The 21,784-nt window shown below is 61.8% G+C and overlaps 1 protein-coding gene and 1 long non-coding RNA gene across 7 annotated transcripts; one reads left to right on the top strand and one right to left on the bottom strand.

Moving 5' to 3' along the window:
* Nucleotides 1-2,273: 2,273 nt before the first annotated feature.
* On the bottom strand, nt 2,274-10,366 carry MRGPRF (MAS related GPR family member F). 3 transcript variants are annotated; one of them, XM_024574360.4, is made up of 3 exons: nt 10,230-10,366; nt 7,170-7,283; nt 2,274-4,133 (listed from the first exon to the last, which is right to left on the bottom strand). In XM_024574360.4, exons 2-3 carry the CDS (start codon nt 7,215-7,217, stop codon nt 3,150-3,152), a joined length of 1,032 nt encoding a protein of 343 aa, XP_024430128.2. In that variant the 5' UTR covers nt 7,218-7,283; nt 10,230-10,366; the 3' UTR covers nt 2,274-3,149. The 3 variants fall into 3 exon arrangements, with proteins under 3 accessions (XP_024430128.2, XP_045039437.2, XP_053781302.1); XM_045183502.3 differs by lacking the exon at nt 10,230-10,366 and adding an exon at nt 8,970-9,103; XM_053925327.2 differs by lacking the exon at nt 7,170-7,283 and having other exon boundaries at nt 10,230-10,339.
* Nucleotides 7,628-14,282, top strand: LOC123478085 (uncharacterized). 4 transcript variants are annotated; one of them, XR_008426966.1, is made up of 4 exons: nt 7,628-7,747; nt 9,440-9,663; nt 9,857-10,769; nt 12,592-14,282. It is a non-coding gene; the product is annotated as an uncharacterized lncRNA (long non-coding RNA). The 4 variants fall into 4 exon arrangements; XR_008426964.1 differs by lacking the exons at nt 7,628-7,747; nt 9,440-9,663; nt 9,857-10,769 and adding an exon at nt 10,787-11,323; XR_008426965.1 differs by lacking the exons at nt 7,628-7,747; nt 9,440-9,663; nt 9,857-10,769 and adding an exon at nt 11,536-11,849.
* The last annotated feature ends 7,502 nt before the right edge of the window (nt 14,283-21,784 follow it).

Below are 21,784 nucleotides of genomic sequence, written 5' to 3'. Positions count from 1 at the left end.
CATGCAGTAGAAAACCCAAGTTATCTCAAAACCACAGCAGGCAGGGGGCTCGAGAAAGCTGGGCGGGTGCCAGGCTGGCAGCTGCTGGCTCGCCGAGGGCAGATGAAGACAGCGAGAGGCCCGGGCGTCCAGGCGCTTTACTGTGCTGTCCGCCTCCCGCCCCCACTGGGTTTCCGAGGCCGACAGCCAGAAACAGAGCTGTCCCTCTGGTCTCAGTCATGCGTGGAGCCAACAAGGGTGGTCTGGGGTGTCTTTGGGTGGTGACGGGTGCCACTCAGAACCTCGACTCCCAGGGCTCTGCTGATGGCCAGCGCAGAGGTCAGAGGCCTGCGTTTCCAGGAAGCAAGGCGGTCACTGAGCCTGTGGATGGTGACGGGGCTGCAGCCAGGGCTGTCCATCTGGCGGGGCTGACCTTGGACGAGCAGCTCCACCCACCCGTGAGCTCGGCTTCCATGGCGGGCACTAACTGCCGCCACCATGGAGCCCGCTGTGAAGATCAAATGAAATCTGTAGGTGGAGCTCTCAGCACAGACCCACGGCACACAGTAGGTCCTCAATAAAGGGCGGTCCCTGCCGTAACGGCCTGTGCCCGGGATGTGCCGTTGCTGTGAACGTCTCTCCTGTGACCCCACCTCCTCCCTTCCCTCTGCCTCGGGCCCCAAGGCCTGACTGCAGCACTCAGGGAAACTGAGGCACAGCAAAACCGAGGTCCCATAACTGCTTGGTGGTGGCCCTGGATCCCAGAGGCTTGCTCTTGACTTTCACTGTTCGTCCCTCACGTCAACTGTAAGAGGGGGTTTCTCCTCTTGTCTGTTTTTGTAAAGAGGGGGGTTGGAAGTGTGAGAGTGCTGAGCTCTGCCCCACCCGGGCCCACCCCCAGCCCTCCAGGTCCTGTGGGGGAGGAAGTACGGCTTGGAGATGGCCAGAGCAGCCCGGCTGTGCAGCATGCTCTTTGCCCAGGCCCCTCGCACCTCCTCAGTCCGAATGGCAGTGCCCCCCCAACGCAGTCCAGTGGTCCTGCAGCCCAGCCCGAAGTGTGGTTCTCAGCAGGGAGTGGCTGGGTCCCTGGCTGCAGTGTGGGGCGGAGATCTGCAACGCTGGGGCTGAGCCTCCTGCTTTTACCAGACACCCAGAAAAACGGTGGCTTGGAGGTGGGTGGCGCTGGGGGCCCAGCTATGCTGGCTTGGAGGGTGGAGGTGGAGGACGTTCCACCACGCCACCCCTGCGTGGCTCCCTGGCCTGCTTTAATAATCAAATCCCAGAGGAGGGGGGAGGGAAGTGGTGGAGGCCTGCGGCGGCTGCTGTTCCAGCAGGCGCCTGTGCTGCCTCCCCTCCATCAGCCCAGGGGGGCAGGAGGTGCCCTGACTCCCCCAGGCCTGTGGGTGGTGGGGGGAGAGCAGGGCTGCTCCCTAGCCGGACTAGTGCTGGGTGCATGAGAAGGTCCACCGGCTGGGAGAGGTCCAATTCCTGGAGTTGACCCCCCTGCCTCCCAGGCCTAGCGCTGCTAAGGACAGATCGTGTTCACAACAGGCCCAGGCCTCTGCTCACCTCTAGGCCGGGAGAGTGGGTGGGCAGGCAGCCCTCACCCACGGGGCCTGGGCTCTGAGCCTTGGCAGGGAGACCCCTTCTATCTCCTGGCAGGGATGGGAGGAAGCTCCCCGCAAGGGCTCAGGACTGGAGGCTTCGGATGGGGGTTTCTGGGGAAGGGGTGGATTCCAGGTACTAAGGACCCAGGAAATGGTCCTTTTGGGGAAACATCCCCTCAGCCACCCTCGTGGAGGGTCCCTAGCCTCTGCTTGAAGTAGAGGGGTGCCAGCACAGGGGGCCGCCCTGCATTGGGGAGTCTGGACGGGTAGCAAGAGGAGAAGATGCAGCCCCCCACCCCTGGGGGCTTCCGTGTGGACTCACTGTGCTCCTCACAGGCAGGGGACATAGTAGCACAGGGTCTGGCCCTGAGTAGGTGTGATGAAAACCGAGGTTCCCAGGGAGAGCAGGGTCCCGAGTGGGTGAGAGAGGGCCTGGGAGGGTACCCAGAGGGGCGTGGCTGGCCAACCACAGCTCGCCCTGAGGAGTAGCAGACTCCCTGCCAGGACAGGCAGCGTGTGCGGGTGGGGTGGGGTGCGGAGGACGGAGCAGCCGGGAGAGGAAACGCAAGGGCCGGGCCAGAGCAGGCTTCGGGGAGGCTTTCCTGTGGGAGGAAAGGCTGCCGCAGGGCTCCAGGTGCCCGGGGGCATCTCAGGGTGGAACTGGACCACGGAGCGGACAGAGGCAGTAAGATACAAAATTTATTGATGTACACTTATCGTCTTCTGTGAGACTTCCTTTGGCTACGCTGGGCCACTGTGCTTGAAGTTGAGCTGGGGTGGCCCGGTAGGGCCAGTGCCCACTCTGGGTGGGCCTGGGACCCAGAGACCTCCCAGACGGTCTGCAGGCGCCCGAGGACCAGGCGGACAGCAGCCGGGACAGGCCGCCTGCTCCGGGAGGCTGCCAGGCTGGCTGGCACGGAGCCAGAAAAGAAAGTGACCTGTCCGAGCTGGCAGAAGTCCTCCCCACCTCTACCTGCTCGCTGTCACTACAGGATTCATCAAGGGACAGGGGCGTCACTTGCAGAAAGGCCGAGCCATGGGCAGGTGACCCAGCGCACTCTCCCAGACAGCCCCATCCCCTTCAGGTCTGCTGCCAGTGCCAGCGTTGCCTAGAGAGGATGCCGAGGTGGGAACAGGTGCCCCTATGGAGGGAGGAGGCTGGTGGCTTGACGATGATGATGGTGAGGCTGTGTCATTTCCAAGGAGGGCTCCTGTAGAGGGGCAGGAGGCAGACAGGGCTTGGTGGCCCCTCTCATCTCCTTTCCAGACCAGCCTGCGGTTAGGAGGCCCACCACCTGAGGACACCTTCTGTACAGTGGGTCACTGATGCAGGAGGATGGCTGGGGGGCGCCTGGTGAGGCCACAGGGTCTGTTGGCCGGTGACTGCTCTGTCTCTTGCTCATTCACCGAGCGTCCTGCCCAGGGAGAGGGAGGCCTGAGGGGCGGGAAGCAGACTTTTCTCCTGGTACTCAGCACCCGGCCGATGTCCAGTTCCTGTCCCCAGCAAAGGGTCTCTAGGTCCCTGCTGCTCAGGCCCCTGCCTCCCCTCCAGGGGTCCACCCCTCAGGAGGCGTTCCCAGGGGGACCCTGCATCTCCATGGTGACGGTGTTGGGCGTGCCACCTCCAACCTCCCCCAGCTCCGCACCGTCCCGCAGGGCCCGCTGGAAGACCACCCTGAGGGGCTCCCACAGCCGCTGCGACTTGTCCCTCCCAGCCAGGAAGTAGACCACGGGCTTGGCGCTGCTGTGGATGCAGATGCACAGGTCGGTGACGTACTCGGGGAAGGGGGCCGGGATCTGGAAGACCCAGAAGAGGAACCAGTCGATCCCCAGGTAGATGGAAGACACGAGGAAGACCGAGACCACGGCCAGGACCACGTGGTTGAGCTTGGCGGAGCGCTGGCGCCGCCGGGCACGGCACTCCACGTGCAGGATGAGCGCCAGGCAGGGCAGCACCATGAGCGGGCAGAAGACCAGGAAGAGCAGCACGCCCAGGAAGATGTCCATGTGCCTGCAGGCGCCCCCCGAGGTCTGGCGGCTCAGGAACACGCAGAAGTAGTTGTGGATGCTGGTGACCAGGAGCGACAGGGTCCAGAGCAGGGCGCACACCACGGCCGACAGGCGCTTGGGCCGCTGGCGCCAGTACCAGGCAGGAAAGACGACCGACAGGCAGCGCTCCGCACTGATGGCCGGCAGGAGGCTCACGCCCGCGACGAACGTGCAGAGCCCCAGGACCCTGGACACAGCGCGGACGTATTCGGCAAAGGTGCTCAGGAAGCCCCCGGTGTTGAGGATGGAGAGCACGGCCTTGCTAAAGAGGTAGCCCGCGTCGGCGCCGGCCAGGTGCAGGAAGTAGATGGAGAAGGGGCTCCGCTTGATGGAGAAGCCGAAGAACCAGAGCACCAGCCCGTTGCCCACAAGCCCGCACAGGCAGAGCAGCAGGAAGACGTAGTTCATCACGGCCGGCGGTGGCGGCGCGGCGATCTGCTCCATGGTCAGGAAGCCGCGGCTGTACAGCTCCGGGGCCTCGCTGGCGCCCGGGCACATCTGTGTGGGCGCGGAGGGGAGACACCTGGTGAGGCCTGCTGGGTCCTACCCCGCCCCGTGCCTGTGTCCCCCGTGTGCGGGCCCTCAAGACGGATGCGCGACGCCACTGGCTCTGGAGCAAACTGTTTGGCTCCAACTAGAGCAGATGACACTTCTGACTCCACCCTGTGACCCAGACTCTGGAGCTAGCAGACTACAGGAGTAACCGTGGAAAATAGCCCTTTGCGAAGAAGGGCACCGGCCGCCCAGCTGTCATAACAGACAAGTCGAAAAACGTCCACGCCAGGCCAAGTGAGGAAAAGCCAAGGGGCCTTTCCAGAAGGAAGGAGATGAGAGAGACCTGACCAGTGAGCGCGAGCTGTGTCCCAAGGGTGCACAGTGGCTCCAAGGACCCTGCAGCATGGGGTGGGGGGAGCGTGTGAGGGAGGGCGTTGCTGGGGCGACCGTGCCAGTGCAGACTCCAGCCGCATCATTGGGAGAATGGACTGGCTAGGTGCGGGAATGTCCGTGGTCCTCAGAGAGACAGGCTATGGGGGGCAGAGTGGCTTGGTGTCTGCAATTTGCTTTCACATAGTTGTGGGAGAAAAGGTGTAGCGTGAGAGAGAGAGAGAGAGAGAGAGAGGAGAGAAGATGGTAACAGTGAGCGAGCCAGAGGAGGGTGTGTGGTGTGCACCGTACTATTGTCCCAGCTTTTCTGTTCGCTTGCAGTATTTCACACTAAAATGTGAAAATATGTATTAAAAAATAAAATCTTCTTTGCCATAGCAGGTGTGGCTCAGTGGGTTGGGGGTAGTCTAGCAAGCTGAAAGGTCACTGGTTCGATTCCCAGTTGGGGCACAAGCCTGGGTTGCAGGTTTGGTCCCTGGTCGGGGTTTGTACAGAAGACAGACAATCAACACTGATGTTTCTCTCTCTGCCCCTCCCTCCTCTCTAAAATCAAAAGTAAAAAAAAAAAAATTATAAAAATTAAAAAATAAAATCTTAAGTTACAAAAGCCAGAGAGTGGGGCTGGCTCCTAGTAGTATCAGAGAGAGCTGGGGAGTTGGAGGCGGCCTGCTGCTGGGCCAGGGGACCAGGACCCTCTGGGGCCTTGGGCGGTGGGGGATCTGGACCTGGTTGGCGTCCCTGGCGGGGGCGGGGGTGCGGGAAGCACTTCAGTGTTCTAAAACCTGGTCTGACTGCTCGAGTGCATGCTGCTGGCTCTCCGTCCTGCCTGCAGAGTCTGGGCCTGCGTCCTTCGGAGAGTGAGAAGGTGGGCCGGGTACAGGAAGAGCACCAGGAAATGGAGAGCGCCCCCAACCCGAGGAGGCGGGTGGCCACTCTGCTCCAGCCCTGACCGACCCTCCCCGTCCCCAGAGAAGCCGGAACTCCAGATTGCAACGTGACTCCCCTGATCTTTAAAGGTTCACATTTAAAAACCTCCATGCGGGCCAAACACATCACACCTCCATGCTGGGTTCGGTCCTCCGCTGTCGATGTTGGTTTTCACCTCTCACTCCAAGGCTGTCCGGAGCGGAGCAGGCAGCTCCGCGTCCCACGCCCCAGCGGACATCACTCATCCATCTCAGCACCCTTCACCATGCAGCCCCCACCTCCCCACCCTTCCCCCCCCCCCAAGGCTGGGTGCCAGTTCCCATGGCTCGTGACTCTCCAAAACAAACCAAACAAACAGGAAGGCTCTTAAAGCAGGACCGAGGTGCCACCTTCCAGTTGGCCCCCGGCCCAGGCAGGAAGCTGGGTCCTAAAGGGCCACTCTCTGGGCCTGACACCCCGAGACAAAGCAAGGGGCCTTCTGAGCCGGGTCAAGGGGGTCTGCAAACAGGGCCTGGAGGGTGTGGGCCGAGCTTCGGGCAAGCACTTTAAGGGGTCCTATTCACTGCCCATCATCCATCCGCTCAGGACGGTTATTGGCTTCGGGCCTCGGTCTGTCTGCCTGTCAGCCCCCAAGCCCCTTCACTGGCCCTTTATTCAGCCTTTCTTGTGGATGGTTGGACCACTCCAGGCCACAGGGCAGCCTCTTAACAGCCTCCTCTCAGCTGGGGAACCAGACCTAGCCATTCATGAGACCCTAAACGCCCGTGGAAGACCGGCCCGGATGCCGGGAGGGGACTGGGTCGAGGGGCTGGATCGGACAGGCCGGGTCACTCCGTGCCTCTGTTGGAAAAAGCCTGCAATCCCAGCTTGGAGTTGGAGCCGGAGGGCCGGGCGGTGAGTCATGGGGCGTGGGGCTGCCATCGCTAGACACGTACCGCCTCGTGAAATGCCTGCTCTGGAGCCCAGCCCGCTCCGGCCCTGCCTTCTGCCAGGGACTTCAGGAGCCTCCCACCTGGGCATTCCCACCTCTGCCCCCGAGGCTGCCACCCCACGGTGGCCACTCTCAGAGGAGGGAAATGCCAGGGGCTGAGGTTAGGCCCTGGGCCAGGAGTCCCGGCTCTGCCCGCACCCCCGGCCCACCCCCAGCCAAGTCACTATTATGCGAGTAGCAGCCTCAGTGTCCTCAAGTGTGGAAAAGAGGTGCTAGGTGAGTGCGAAGTGCCTTCCACCTCGGTGTTTTCCCTGCATGTGGGAAGGAACTCTGGAGCATTCAAGAGTCTCCAAGAGGAGAGGTCCTGGGGTGGGGTGGGGGGGTGTCAGAGTCTCCAGGAGGTAAATGTGACTAAGACCCTGGCCTTGGGCATCCCTGGCAGGCTGACTCGGAGCAGGCCATGCCCCACAGAGCATGTGACAGCAGGGCCACCTCGAGCTGGAGCTGGCCTCTGGGGTGGCTGGGGAAATAGCCCATTACCCCATTTCTGCAGGACAAAGGCAGAAGGATGTCTCTGGGCTGGTAACTGATGCCCCCAAGGGATTCGAGGGTGTGGGGCCCCCTGTGCTTGCCTCACTGGTGAGGACACTGGGGACCCAAGGGACATACCACTGCCCACTTGTCCATCCTGAGTGAGAGGAGGGGGCTGTGGAGCAGCATGTGCGGAGGCAGGGAATGTGGGGCTGGGCCCGCCCCTCCCACCGCACCTGACCCCTGCTGAGCACACTTGCCTTGTTTCTGTCGCCGGGGTGGCCCTCCCAGGAGCAGTTCCCAGCCATGTCCAGGCCAGTGGAGTCCGGGTTCCTGGGGGCCCTGCTCACAGCTCACCGGCTGGCACAGCCCACCTGGCCAAGGCAGGAAGGACCACATCAGGGCGGCGGTGCTCTCCACCGCTCCCAAGCCCCTGTCCCTCGGCTCCCTGAGGGGCAGGGCTGTGTGGGAGGCGCAGGGTCACCTGCGTTCACCCCCCGCAGACATGAGAGTGAGGCCTCCCTGGGGGCCACACATATTTCCTGGGTCCCTCCTCTGTGCTCAGCCCTTGATGGAACAGGGGTTCCCCAGCAGTCAGCCCCAGAAGGCAGGGGGGCTTCCTGGAGGAAGAGGCCTTGGGCTGGGTCTTGTGTTTGTAACACGCGAAGGTGTGCCTGGTCTTTCCCCTACAGGTGCCTTGAAGGCAGGACCGCTGGGTCATCATCAGTGTCTCCGTTGCCCCATCAGTCCCTGCGTTGTGAGTGCCGGCTGGAAGCGGAGAGCTGTGGCAGCCTGCCTCCACCCATCACCCCGCCGGGTCCTTGTTATCAGCCACAAGGTAGGTGCTGTCGTGCCCCTTGAATGGGAGGTGAGGTCACCTGCCCAAGAGCACAGCCCTGCACACGCTGTAGCTTTGCAGGTTTGCGTGTGGCCAGGACTCCGGCGACTGGGAAGGCGGGAGCGAGCCATTGGAGGGAGCAAGCCAGGGGGCCTCTGTGGTGGCCCAGACTCCAGGCTGGTGGAGGGGCAGAAGGACTCTCAGCCAGGATGGCAGGCAGGTCGGGGAGGCCTGGGAGGGGAAACAGTCCCGGGAGGGGGCTTTCCTGCCACAGACTGGCCCACGCTGGCAGGGCAGAGCTCATGGGCCTGCCCACGCTGGCCCACCAACCTGGGAGCTCTGCCTCCACAGGCAAGCGCCTATGCCTCCTATTGTGCAGGTGGGGAAACTGAGGCTGTGTGCAGAGAAGACATCTTGCAGGGACACAGCCCGGTGAAGACTGCTAGGCACCTCCTCAGCAGGAGGGAGAGCTGGGCAGCACTAAGCTCAACTCCCCTGGAATTCCTTTCCCCTCATCGGCAGCAGTGGGGGCTGGGCTGTGGCAGGCACACCCATCGTTGGCTGGAAAGGGTGGTGGTCGGTGCGGGTTGCCCGCCCCTGCTTAACCCTTGGTGCCCGCAAGGCGGCAGCGCCAGTGCATCCCCGAGAACACACACCCTTGGACTGTGCAGCCCTGGACAGCCACCCGGCACATAGTGGGGCTGCGCGGGTGTCCCAGGGAGGTTTCTCGGGGGGCCAGGTGGGAGCCCCGTGCACCAGAGTAAGCGAGTTCATGGAGCAGGCGCAGTGTGGGTTTGCGGAGAGCAGGCGTGTGCGTCTTAACCTCTGCCCCCTACTGTGGGCTCGAGCTGGGCCACTGTCCGTGCTGCCACGGGCAGACCTCACGCTTCTCCCCGAGCTGGGGCTTGCCCAAGCTCTCCGGGGCCTACCTGCAGCCACCCGCTTCGCCCGCCCCCCACGCCCCCTGCCCCGTCCCAGGCACAGCCCGTGCACTGTGCCCACCCTTCCCAGTGCCCTTCCCACACACACCGCCCCTGAGGTCTGAGCTCCCGGCTTGGCCCCCAGCGATGTCCTGACAGTAGAGAGTCCCACCCCTTCACCCAGGCCAACTGGACACCCAACCACTCAGGTCTCAGGTGTCCCCAAGGGCAGTGGACTGGGACCTGCCCCCAATGCCTGGCTTGGGTGGGGCCTGTAGTTGGGGCCCTCGCCCCGAGCTCACCTCTGCGCTGACTCGGTGGGGGCCACCCCCGTGTGTCTATGAGCCCCCACAGCGAAGCTGCCGCACTCACACAGCGAGCTCTGGAAGCCAAGTGGACCCCTGATGGGCCATAAAAAGACATGTGTGTGGCATGTGCGTGGGGCGTGTGTGAGGGCGTGTGCGGGTGTGTGCCTCTTCATCTCAGATCTGGCCTGTGACAGAGCTAGCTTCCGCTAAAGCGGACAAAAAAAAAAAAAAGCTGCCAGCTCAGCTTACTCTTGACCCTCCCCTCAAAACACAAGCTGGGGGGAGTCCCTGACGCCTGCCTGGCTGCCCTGGCCTCTGGGAGCACTCACCCTGCCCCCGCAGCTCACCGTGACCCAGCCCCAAAGATGCTCGACATTCCTCCCCCCCCCCACCCCAAGTGAGGCTGTCTTCCAGGAGGCCCAGGTGGGGGCTGCCAGATCCCACACTCCGGTCTGTCTTCCCAGCCCGTGCCTCGTCCCCAAGCGGCCGCCTGGGCTGGACCCAAGAGCACTGCCTGGCGCCCCCCTCAGACACAGACAGCCTGCGTTTTCTCACTCCGGGCCCCCTCCTCTGCTCACAACTTGGATTGAAGAGGCTTGTCTGGGGGGACTGAGACCTTCCAGAAGATTTCGTGAACAGCCTCCATCCTATGCCAACCCCACACCAGGCATCCCTGGCCTGGGAGAAGGTGGGACACAGCTGTGCAGCTTCCTGTGGCTGCTGAGGCCAATCCCTCTCATCCACCCCAGGGCCGGCCCCACGCTGCCCGAGCTCGGCACCCACGGAAGGAGGGAGCACGGTGGCGGGGCATGCGCCGCGTGCGTGAGAGCGGTAGGAGCTTGGGAAGCTGCCTGATGGGTGTTCCCTCCCCACCCTTCCAGGCTTGGACAGCTGCTGGCGAGGGTGGTGGAGGGTCAGAAGAGGGGCTCCCACCCACAGGAAGACAGAGCAGGACCTGGAAGTGGAAGAGCACTGAGGGGTCGGGGACTGCCGGTACCCCAGGGCCTGCCCTGCAGGAGGGGACTGTCAGAGGTCCCCAGTGTCCCTGGGACTGCTGCAGCCTCCGGAGTCCTGCAGGAGGCCCTTGCATGGTGGCAGCCCACTCTGGGGTGCTGGGGCTCCTACCTGGGGCTGTGTGGTTTCTGGGGGATGCCTGCCCCAAAGGTGCCACCTCGTCCTCTGGCCCCGCCTGGCCTTTGCCCTGCAGCTCTGTTCCTGCACCCCCCTCCCCTGGGCCCAGGTCCGTGGAGCTACCTGCAGGTGTCCTGGTCCTCCAGGGCCTCCCCTGCGTGGAGGGCTCCTTCGCTGACGCCCACCTCCGCCTCGACCCCCGGTGCAGCAGGCCAGGGCAGAGCACCGCCGGAGCCTCAGAAAACAAGAGCCCAGCACGGCGGAGAGCCCTCCCTGCTGCTGGGGAAGATGGCTTTGGAAGCAGAACCCGCCCCAAACCCAATTCCAGGCCCGGCGGGAGGGGGAGGGGAGGGGGAGGAGCAGGAGGGGCTGAGCTGGGATGAGGCTTCAGGAAGGAATGCCCTGCTCCGGAGCCCCCCCACCCACCCCAGAGCCCCACTGGGAACTCATCACTCCGCCTGGTGACGTCAAGTTGGCCCGAGCACTGTGGACAGAGTCCAGCTGTTCACCTCCTGTGCATCCTGGATAGCGGGAGCGCCCGCTGTCCCCTTGCCTGGTGCCTTCTGAGGGCTCCCACTGGGCCTTTCAGTCTGGGAGGGGCAGGTCCCCATCTGTTGTTCAAATGTACTGAGGGGCTCATACGGAAAAGCCAGGAGACAGCAGGTGAGGGCTGCTCGGAGGGGGAGGTGCAGGCAGCTGAGAGGTAGACTTGGCACAGTGAGGCCACCCAGGTGGCACTGCACAGCCCCCCAACCTTACGCTGCCCAGGGCCCCCTGCAGGCTCGCAGGACCAGGAATCCCCTTCTGCAAGCCCTAATGGCAATCAGATGGCCCAAGTGGAAAATCACCGGCTCGCCGGGGCCAAGCCTGGAATTGGCGGCGGCCGAGCTTGCTGTGTGCTGTTCACGGGGAGGAGGAGTCAACCCCGGCTCCCCCCACGAGCACCCGCGGGGTCCCGGGGCAGTGAGCCAGAGCCTGGGGGTGTGCAGGCACCCCAGGGATGGCATGAGGACGGGGGCGGGAGGAGTGGCTTCCCAGGGAGCCCCTGGAGAAAGCCCTCCTGCCCTGGGCCAACTTTCTCACGGCCCAGGGAACCCGAGGGAACGCCAAGCAGTGCTTTCCCTGTGGGAGCAAACGGTGCCCAGGGTGCTTGTGTGGAGGCCTCTGGGGGGCGACTTGAAGGGAGCCCGAAGTAGAGCTGCCCCTGCACCTGCCTGGTAGGGTGGGGGGTGCCTGTAGGCCATGGCGGGGGGCGGGGGTGGGGCAGTCGGATGCTGGAGCTCCCCCCATGCCTGGGGCTGTGAGGCTGGGCAGGCGGCAGGCGCGGTGACCCTCCCCCCTCTCCAGGGCAGGCCAGCTGGGGCCCAGCTGGACCACTTGTTTACGTGGGGAGGCCAAGGGGAGGCGGTGGGGCGGGGGGAGGCTGGAGGAGGCTGAGTCCAGGCGAGTTCCAAGTGTAATTGCGTTTGGACACTTAAAAGGAACTGCGCGAGTGGGCAGCGGCTGGGAGGCCCACCGCCTTATTTGGTGTGGAAATTTGTTTCCTTCAAAACTAAGGAGAGGTGCTTGTAAGTGGCAGTCGTCCTCTGCCTGGATTTGCTGCTGCTGCCGCCCGCTGTCCCAAGCCGGAGGCTGGGCTCTTGCAGGGACAGTGGCGGGAGCCCAGCTGGCTGGCACGTGGGGCTCTTCTGCTGGCTGCTTCCAGTTGTGGGTGGTCCTGGGCCTCGGCTTCCTCACCTGCAGGTGAGGGAAAAGATGACTCACGAAGTTGCAGCGGGCAAGGGGTCAGACCAGGGCAGCGAGGCGCTCTGTGCTCCTGGGACGGGCTCTGCCCAGGAACTGTATTTTTAATCGACCCTGCCGTGGGCCTCACAGAAGGGCTCTGTTGTCCCACAGTCCCCTCGGGCAGGACCCTCCTTGGCCGGGGTTCCTGGGGGCCGGAGGCTGGTCCGGGGCAGGGCTGTCTGCTGCCAGGGCCTTCCTGTGGTCCACAGCTGCCCCCTGGGTGACGGGGCCGTGGGGCAGAGCCTCGGCCCCCTCCGGGCCTCACGCTGGGGCAGTCAGGGTGGCTGCTGGGCCTCAGGAGGCCCTGTGCCCTGGGCTGAAGAACAGCTCAAGTCCAGCCGGGAGGCGACCGGAATCAGAGGGTCTAAACGCACATCAAATGCACCTGAACAGAAGGCGCCAAGGCCAGGTGTGCCAGGGAGACCAGGATGGCTTCCCTGAGGAGGTGACGGTGGAGCCCCCGAGGAAAGCTGGGCAGGAGTGACTGAGGCGAGAGGGGAAGGAGGGCACACAGCAGAGGAACGGTAGGGCAGGAAGGCTTGCTGCACCGTGATGGGGGCCGCCGGGGCCCAGGGGAAGCAGGGAGGGTGGGGGCAGGTGAGGCACCCAAGCCGGCAGCTCTGATCAGCTCACCGGACCCACGGTATCACGCTCCTTGTCATGGTCTCACCTCCCTGACACCATTTGTCTCGTCCATCAGGGGATGGGTGCAGTGACGGTAACAGTGACAGCTACCGGGGACTCACAGGAGCCAGGGCCTGCGCGCGTGGGATCAGTAACCCTCCCTCAGTCCGAGCTCTACAGATCCTTCCAGCATCTGTTTCCTGAGCACCGACTACCTGCCAGGTGCTGTTCCTGGCCCCAGCAGTCCCTCCATGAACGAAACACACAAAGACCCCTGCATGCAGGCTGCCCACGTTCTGGAAATGAGGAAGCCGAGGCCCAGGGAGCACCTTTGTCTGTTGGACAAACCCCACCCCAACCTCGGGGCGTCGCTGGGGGGCGGGAGTTCGCCGGGTCCACCTCTCCAGCCTCGGGCATGGGAACGTTCAGGTGTGAGGAGGACTCTGGAGCCCTGGGAGCCAACCCTGGCTCTGCCTCTGACAAACTGAGGGGACCTGGGCCCTTGAGAGGCTGGTGGGGTTTGCTGCTACCTGTGCCCCATGCCTTGTCCTCACCTGCCACTTTAGCTCCGACAGGTGGGTGCTTCTTTTTTCTCAGCAGGAGACAGGCAAACGTGCGCATGTTCTGGGCCTCCCAGGCCAATCCTGGAGGCCCTTTGGTTTCAAGCCTTGAGACAAAAAGGTCTCTCCCAGGTCTAGCTAGTTTTCCTGATGGGGAGGGCTGAGTGGGACCCTCTCCACCTCCTGCCTCCTCCAGCCAGGCTGGGGCATCTGTGATAGACGCTGCATCTTGGGAATCTGTGCAGAAGGCCACGTTCTCCTCTGTCCCTGTGTGGAGGACTATTCATTTGTTCATCCATCCACCCATCCTTCCACCATCCATCTATCATCCATCCATCATCCATCCATCCATCCATCTATCATCCATCCATCATCCATCCATCATCCATCCATCCATCCATCTATCATCCATCCATCATCCATCCATCATCCATCCATCCATCCATCTATCATCCATCCATCATCCATTCATCCATCCATCCATCCATCCATCATCCATCCATCATCCATCCATCCATCCATCTATCATCCATCCACCATCCATCCATCCATCCAGCATACATGCATCCATCCTTCCTTCCCTCATTCTTATCTCCGTTCAATACATAGTTACTGAACCAACAACGTGGACCCTGGGGAAAGAACTGCGGAAGAATCAGACATGAAGGGAAGGAAGAAGAGGTGATAAACAGAAACGAATGACGGAAGAATTCCAACGGGGATCACTGCGGGGAGGAAGACGAGCAGGCATGGGGATAGAAAGTTATGTGGTGGGAGAGGAGAGGGTGTATCATAGGCCCAATAATGGCCTCCCAAAATGTCGATGTCCTCATTCCCAGATCCTGAGACTACAGGACCTTCCAAGGCAAAAGGGACTTTGCAGATTTGATGAGGTTAAGGATCTTGAGATAGGGATGTTATTCTGGGTAATCCAGGTGGGCCCCATATAATCACATGGGGCCCTCTAAGAAAGAGGCAGGAGTGGGATGTGATGCTGGAGGCAATCAGGAGATCGGGCGGTTGAAGTGGTGACTGAAGACAGAGGCCAGGGAATGTGGGAAAGGAGGAGTGTTTCCGGACGCTGGAAAAGACAAGCAGGTGGATTCTGCCCCAGGGGCTCCACAAGGAACCGGCCCTGTAAAGACCTTGGTTTTAGGCTTCTCATCTCTAGAACCACAAGAGAATAAATGGGTGTTGTTTTAAGCCACTAAGTTTGGGCTCCTTTGTTATAGCAACAATAGGAAACTCACACAGAATGCTGGGCAGGGCTATTGAAGGAGGGCAGGCTGGAAGCTCCTCCTGCTTGAGCTGCAAGGGGGGAGGGGATGGAGCCAGGAACCCTCAGGAAAGCATTCCGGGATAGACGACAGCAGGTGCAAAGGCCCTGGAGTGGGGAACACCCGTCTCTCTATATGCAGGAGAGAATCGTGCACGTGCATTAGGGTCCAAACAAGGTTCGTGGGTGGATATACTTCTTGTCCCCTATGTTAATATGTGGCTTCTCCTGCTGCTTCCCTCCCTTCCTCAGCTGGATCAGAACACAGACGCAGCACAGCATTAGGGAAATAAGGCTTTAATGGAGGAGTGTGGGTGGGCTGGGGCAGGGGAGTCTGGGAGGCTGCGGCTGACGAGGGAGAGCGGGTCACTAACCAGCCTGGAGCCTGGAGTTGGCACACAGCTGCAGCAGCCGGGGAAGCAGCCCGTCTGGCTGCCTGAGCCCGAGGCAGAGGGGTCTGCAGAGCAGTGGCCCCCACGTTGCTCCACCTACCTGATCTTGTGTGAGCTCTGCTCTTGCACAAACTCTCACCCCTCGTCGCCCAGGGAGGGTGCTCGGAAACCACCTCCAGCCTGAGGGGGGTGCCGGCAGCACTCCCTGCGCCCCTACCATGGGCGCACTGCCCGCCTGCAACCATACCTAACTTTTTGGGGGTGCACATAGTTTATGTGAGCGGTGACCCTGCAGAGCTCTACAAGGTCATGAGGACACGAGACAGGGGAGAGAAATGGCGATGAGAACTCATTCCTGCCGTGCTCCGGGGACCCGTCTGCAGCTCTCCGTCACCCCAGCCCCCGCAGCAGGTTATCGTGACAACCCACACCCGGGCAACCCCCGCAGGTGTCCCAGGGAGAGGGCAGAGCCGGCTGTGACCGACAGTCAGGGTGGCTGTTGGACCCTGCTGGGGCACAGTGCCAACGACTCCTGCTTTGGGGCACCAGGAGGGTGGAGGCCAGGGGCGACCGGTCCTAGATCCCGAGATCACCTTCCGGAGTTCCCGCCCCGCTGGCCACTGGCGCGTAGGTGCAAGCGAGAGGAAACCCGCCTTGACCCGGCTGCAATCAGTCACGGCTTCCCCCGGACCGGGCAAGATGGCAGTGTTGTTTTCAAGTCCGGGTGCGCTGGTGTCCCCTGCTGGCGGCAGGCCACGTTCCCTCTGCTTTCTGGCAGAAGTCACTGTTTTCCAGAAGAAGCTCCAGAGCTCCTGGTACAGCAGTTGGATTTGGAATTTCCCCTGAGGACTTGTTCCATCTGCCAACCGAACAGATTGTCCTGATGGGGGAGGGGGTGGTGGTGGTGTGTTTCAAGTCAAAAAAAACCCCAAAACAAAACAGGATCTTTAAAAAAAATTATGGTGAAATCCACCTAACATAGAACTTGCCCTTTTAACCTTCTCTAGGTGTACAGCGCGGGGGGTGTGAGGTACATTCACGGTGTTAAGCAACCATCTCCCACCCACGGCCCAAACTCCCGATCTTGCAAAACTGAAACTGTCTCTGTTAAACTTCCCATTGTCCCCGTCCCTAACCCCTGGCTGATCCTCCGCTCGCCCAACTCGAGGACCTGGCACACAGGAGGCGCTTGACTTGGGACCAGCCTCCCCAGAGTGGTGCACTCGGCCAGCTCTGCAGGGGAGAGGAGGGTCCCTCGTCATCATTGGCATTATTCTCTGAGCGGCTTCCTGGTTTCAGCCCCTGGGGCGTTGCTGGCTCTGAGGGGTTCACCTGGTGTCTGAGGCCTGAGCTGGGTGGGGGCTTCTCCTCCGTCTTGCAGAACAGACCTTGACCGTGAACCACCAGGTCCACGTCCCCTAGCCTGGCTTAGAACCCTGCAGGTCGAGGCAGGACCAGCCCTCCCCAGCCTGGATGACCGCCCCCCCCACGTCCCTCTTCAGCCTAGCGTCCAGGGGCCTCCCCCCATAGGCTCCATGGTCCTGGTCGTCTCTGCCCCTTGGACCCGTGCCCTGCTGAAGAGCCCTGGGCAGCTGGCCTGGCAGTGAGCTCAGAGACTGGGCTGCTTTCCAGGCCACCGTGGGGTCACTTCCGTCCATCCTGCCGTGGCACGCTCATCCACAGCTCACCTTCCCTGTGGCCCTGCCGAGTGCCGCAGGAGTGCCGAGCCCCTTTCTTTGCTGTGGACCCTCGCCTGCCAGCCCCCAGACTTCCTCTCCCTGCCTGGGGTTCGTCCCTGAGGGCAGGGATGCCTTAAGACATGGTGGAGCCACCACTGAGCAAGGTGCCCCACCCGCAGGGCAAGCCAAGGCAACGACAGCTACAGCATGTTTGTAGCCGGTAACCCCCCACCTGTCCCACGTGATTCGCAGGAGGCATTCAGTTTCCTGGGGGGTCTGCCTCCTGTCTCCTCCGACCCGCCACCCTCTAAAAGCATAAATCCTGCTGTCTCTCCCCTGCTCAAGACCCTCCAGCGGTCCTCCCCTTGTTCTCAGAATGAGACACACCCTTGGCACGGATGCCTGGTCTCACAGGGTCTCTGCCGCCCCTGCCCCTCCCCCTGGCCCTCTCCCCTCAAGCTCACTGCCCTCTGTCCCCTCCATACCAGCCACACCTCCTCCTGCCCCACCCCATGGCCAACTCCTCCTCATCCTTCAGACCTCAGCTCAAATGTCACCTCCTCCCAGAGGCCCTCCCTGATCATCTCCTCTAAAGATGGCCGGCTGTGTGTGTGCTGTCTGGAATCCAGACACGATCCACTCACCATAAAATTCACCTTTCTAAAGTATGCCACTCGGTGTTCCCGGTATAGTCACAAGGTCATGCCAACCATGCCACTCTAACTTCAGAACCCTTTCGTCACCCCCAGAAGACACCTGTACCCGGTAGGCATTGTTCCCCGCCCTCCCCGCCCCCGGCAACCGCTAGCCTGCTAGTGTCTCTGTGATGTGTCTAGTCCGACAGTCACGTAAACAGAATCATACATGTGGCCTTTTGCATCTGGCTTCTTCCGTTGAGCGTAAATATTTTCAGGACTCAGCGCTCCTTCCCTTTTTTACGGCTGGATGATATGCCATCGTGTGGCTGTGCCCATCCTATCCACCACTCCTCCGGTCCCCTGCTGGCCGCCATCCAGCATGTGCTGTTCTCTCTCCGCCTGCTCTTCCCGTCTTCCATCTCCTGGACGAGACGCCCCCTCCAGAGGGAAGGCCTGGCTGTGCTCCTGGCTGTTTGGGCCGGCTGGTGCCGGGCACGGCGGGGTGCTGGGTGGATGGGTGGGGCATATGCAGGGCGGCCTCTGCCTGGGATGTCTGCGGTGCCTACAGGTAGGGCCGTGGAGCTCACCTGTCCCCAGCAGCGCCTGCCTGTCAGGAGTGGCCCCTGGCTAGTGACCAGCCCTGCAAGGGCGTGGCAGGGGGACACACAGCTTCCTTGCCCTGAGGGCCCCACTGGACGAGCCTGGTTGCTGCCAGCTGCTAATGTACCTCCTGTGGCTTTCTGCCCGTCCTTGGCCTTCGTCTCAGGACCGACGTGCACACCAACTCTGCAGGCCCTGTCTCGGGGCTCCCAGTCCGGGAAGACGTTTGTGCCTTGTCTGACCTGGCAGGGCCCCAGATGCCTCTCTGGCTGGCTGGCCTCTCCCAGGCCCTCAGCCCAGGCTCCCCAAGGGCCTTCTGCCCAGAGCTGTGCCCCAGCCCCACAGGCCTCTGCGCTTGACCTTCAGATCCGCAAGCGCGGCCTGGGCCGGCCCGGAAGGGTTTGCTGTTCCACACACTTGTCCCCAGGGCACGGCGAGGGGTTTGCTCACGCAGGCCCTGGCTCGTGGCCCGTGCTCGGTGACACATTGTCCTTCCAGCCTGGGCCAGGCTTCGTGTCCCCTGTGCCCCTCACTCGCTGAGTGACCTCGGGCAAAGTGCACGGCCGCTCGGAGCCTCAGCTTCAAGAGCAGCGAGGACAAATGCAGCGCCGCTCTGCGGCTTCGAGGCTGAAGTGTGACAGGGGTCTGAGGACCCTTCGTGATCTCACAACACTGGGCCTTCTGTCTCCCCGCGGTGACGTGGAAGGAAGTGGGTGAGAGAACAGGAGCGGTCCCTGAGGCCTACTGTGCGCCCGGTCTCACTGCAAGCCCCATTTCCTGGGGGCCCAGCGAGGCGTCGGGCTGCCTGAGCACCCACAGATGGCGCGGGTAGGGACGTGACTTCAGATCTGAATGACCCGGAGCCTGTGCTTTTCCCGTGTTACCACACGGCCGGGTGATTTTTACTTTTTTCCACGTGCTTTTGGAAAGCATTTGGGCACCTTTTGTACCAATCAGTCGTGCCGAGGCCAGTTCCTGGCATGTAGTAGGTGCTCAATAGATGCTTGGACGACTGAGTGAGTGAATGAAACCCTGAATCTGCCTGTAGAAAGACCCACGTGGGCACAGGCTCACTGCTCTCGCAGAGGAAACCCAGCCCCGTCTGGGTGCTGGGCTGGGTGCACCAGGAAGGAAAGGGCTGTGACCAGAGGAGTCCAGGGTGGGTCCAGGGTGTCCGCCGGTGATGGCCGGTGCCTCCGGGCACGAGGATGCCTAGCCTTCCTTGGAGCCTCCTTTGCTCCCTGACAGCCTCACCAGGAAGTTTCTGTTATTTCCCCTCTTAAGCACAGTGTGGACCTAACCTGGAGAGGGTTGGCCCTTCGCCCACGGCCCAAGGCACTCGTCTGGCAGCCGAGGGGGCGCATGTCTGATACTCAAACCAAGTTTGGGGCGACCTCCCGGCACATATCTTCGGAGAAAAAGCCGTCTCTGGATGGCGCACGCCTCCAACAGTGGCCCTGCTGTGACAGGAACAGACCCTCCCTCAGCCGGAGCCAGGCAGTGTCTGTCCCCACCAAGAGGATGCCTTTCCCCACTGCAGGTTCCCAGGGACACCTTGGGCCACAAAAGCATCAAGGCTGCAGCTGCAGAGTGCGGGGCCGGGCGGCAGGAGAGGGGAGGGCTGGGCTCTTATGAATCTCAGGTCTGTTTTCGTGCCTGGGGGCTGGGCAGGGATGGGACTGCCTGCCAAGGCCCCCGTTTCTCATCTGCGTTGCAAACCCCGGCTGTGACTTGGCCTCACTTGCGGGAGGAAGCTGCTGCTTTGCGACTGCAGGGCAAGCCCAGCCAGGGCCGTCCCCCACGCCCGATCAGTGGGGCGCTGCCTGCTGGGCTGCACCCCCCCTGGAGCTGGACCCAACCTGCCCTCTTGGACTCAGCGGATGCTGGGCCAGGGCCGTCCTCAGCCGGTTGGGTGACGCCATCTTGAAAGGACCATCATGGTGAAGCAGGGTGCAGCCAAGAGGGGGGCCCCAAGAAGGGATTTGTAGTGGGATCCAGAACTCAAGGTGTCCAGGAAATATTAGAAATATATATATAGGATGTCCTCACACCCACAAGCCTGAGCCAGGGGGATGGGACACATGGAACAGGGCCATTCAGAGCTGTTTTGGGTAGCAAGAGCTTTGCAGCTAACCCCTGGCACAGTCATTTAACATATCTATAACCTTTAACTGGTTTCATGGATGTGTTAAGTAGCTGTGGCCCTGCTTTGAGCCAGGGGGATGGGACCAAATTCTACCCAGGATGGGACTGGGAAGCAACTCCCCCTGGTTACAGGGCCTGCGTGAGAGCTTGGAGATGATTGGCTCCACGCCATGGGGCCACACCTGCCCGGACTTACTGTGGCAGCCCAGTAAAGCTGGAAGAATACGGGGATGCTGGCAGGTGTAACTGACTGTAGGAGGAGTCGGAAATGGAGCTGCAAAGGAAGATGGGCGCTGGGATTTAAACCTAGGCGCGGCAGCCAGAGAGAGGGAAGAACCACGAGGTTCTGAGGGGAAAGGAAGAGGGTCACGAGGTTCTGAAGGAGAGTAGAGAGGACCATGTGGTTTTGGAGTGCTTGTTTTTGCCACGAGGCTTAGGCAGCAGGAGAGACTTTGCCGGGAAGAAAAGGGGAGGAAGTACTCTTGCTGGTGAGCCATGAGAAGGTGCCGCATGGCTTTGGATTAACTGGAGATTGTGGCAGCCACACAGCTGATGGTGCCGGAAGCCTGAATCACGGACTTTACTTCCTTTCCTGAGACACGGTACTCCGGACTGGGCACAGGGAGAGGGAAGGACTGCATCTGTGGCTATTCTAAAGGACTTTAGTATCTTATTGGAGACATTAAATCATTACTCTAAGTTTGTGTAACTTTTAAATAAACAATTCCTTTCCTTTTCACCAGTCTCTGGCATTGAGAGACGTCTTTCTTCTGGCGGCGGTATTTCGAACCTAGCAGGTGGGCATTGGGGGAAGGAACCTCCAGAGACAGAAAGGGAGGAATCCTTTCTGTAATAATTTATCGTGAACCCGCCGCCCCTTGGTCTGTAACAATGGGGCCCCTCCGGCCTCCGTTTCCCCATCTGTCACGGGGAGAGGGTGCATGGGAGACCAGGTGAGAACTGTGGTGTGGGAGGTGGCCCCAGGGGTGCAGGCCTTAGCATAAAAGCAAGGCCTTTCTTGTCACCAATGGTCTAGGTAGCCTTCTAAGATGGCCCCCAAGGGTCCCCTCCTCCTGGTATTCTTGCTGCAGCGGACCACCCTCTCCTTGATGGGGGCTGGACCTGGTGGCTCCCTCTAACCGTAGAAAACCGCAAGAATGGTGGGATGTCTCCCTCTGGCTTTTCTCGATTGTTCCTTCTGATGGAGCCGGCCACCATGTCCTGAGCTGCCCTGGGGAGAGGCTCACGTGGCTGGGAACTGAGGGCTGCCTCCAAGCACCAGGCTTCGAGGACCTGAGGCACTCGGGCCCAGGAGGAGCTGAGTCCAGCCAACAGCCGCTGAGCAAGCCTGGACCCACACGGAGGCTGAGATGGCTGCCACCCAGGCCCCCACCAGGTGACACCCAGTGCCAGAGGCATCTTGGCGAGCCATATTCCGATGCCAGACCAAGGAAAATGAGATGACAGCGTTGTCTTAAACCATGAAGCTTGGGGGTTATTTGTCACGGTCACATAGGGGCCAGGTTGGCACTTCTCCGGTTTCACTCCCAGGCCGGCACTGCTCCCTGGACTAGGCCCGCGCCCCAAGTGCCCCGGGGCCCAGGGGTCCCACACCTGGCACTGCTGTGAGGACCTGGCTACCCCTAGGGCCCCGCCAGTCCTTTCTCTCCTTGCGGGCACCACTCAGTTCTCGGCTGGCTTCCTGAAAGCTAGTGATGGACACAGAGGCCATCACTACCCAGAGGCCACCTGTCTGCACCCCAGGGGCAGCCTGGCTGTAGCAAGGACAGCACGCTGGCCTCTGAGGGGCAGGCCCTCCTGCAGGAGCAAGCTGGGCCGCTCCCCCAGAGTTTATTTCCACCCCCCTTCTGTGAGAGCTGCTTCCGTCGGCCTCCTGCTCCCGCACCAGCACGCGAAGCCAGTGTGAATGCTTGCGCTGTGCCACCTGCCATGGGGCCTCTTCGACTTTGTGCCCAACA

The sequence above is a fragment of the Desmodus rotundus genome, chromosome 5 (genome assembly GCF_022682495.2).
Source record: "Desmodus rotundus isolate HL8 chromosome 5, HLdesRot8A.1, whole genome shotgun sequence".
Lineage (NCBI taxonomy): Eukaryota > Metazoa > Chordata > Mammalia > Chiroptera > Phyllostomidae > Desmodus > Desmodus rotundus.
The sequence above is the reverse complement of the archived record's forward strand: the minus strand, read 5'-3'. Positions and strand labels throughout refer to the sequence as shown.

Excerpts from the sequence above, each read along its gene's own strand:
- MRGPRF (XM_024574360.4), bottom strand. The coding sequence starts at position 7,217 with ATGGCTGGGAACTGCTCCTGGGAGGGCCACCCCGGCGACAGAAACAAG. Across the intron at positions 4,134-7,169 it reads ACCCCGGCGACAGAAACAAG|ATGTGCCCGGGCGCCAGCGA; the intron begins GCAAGTGTGCTC and ends GCGCCCACACAG.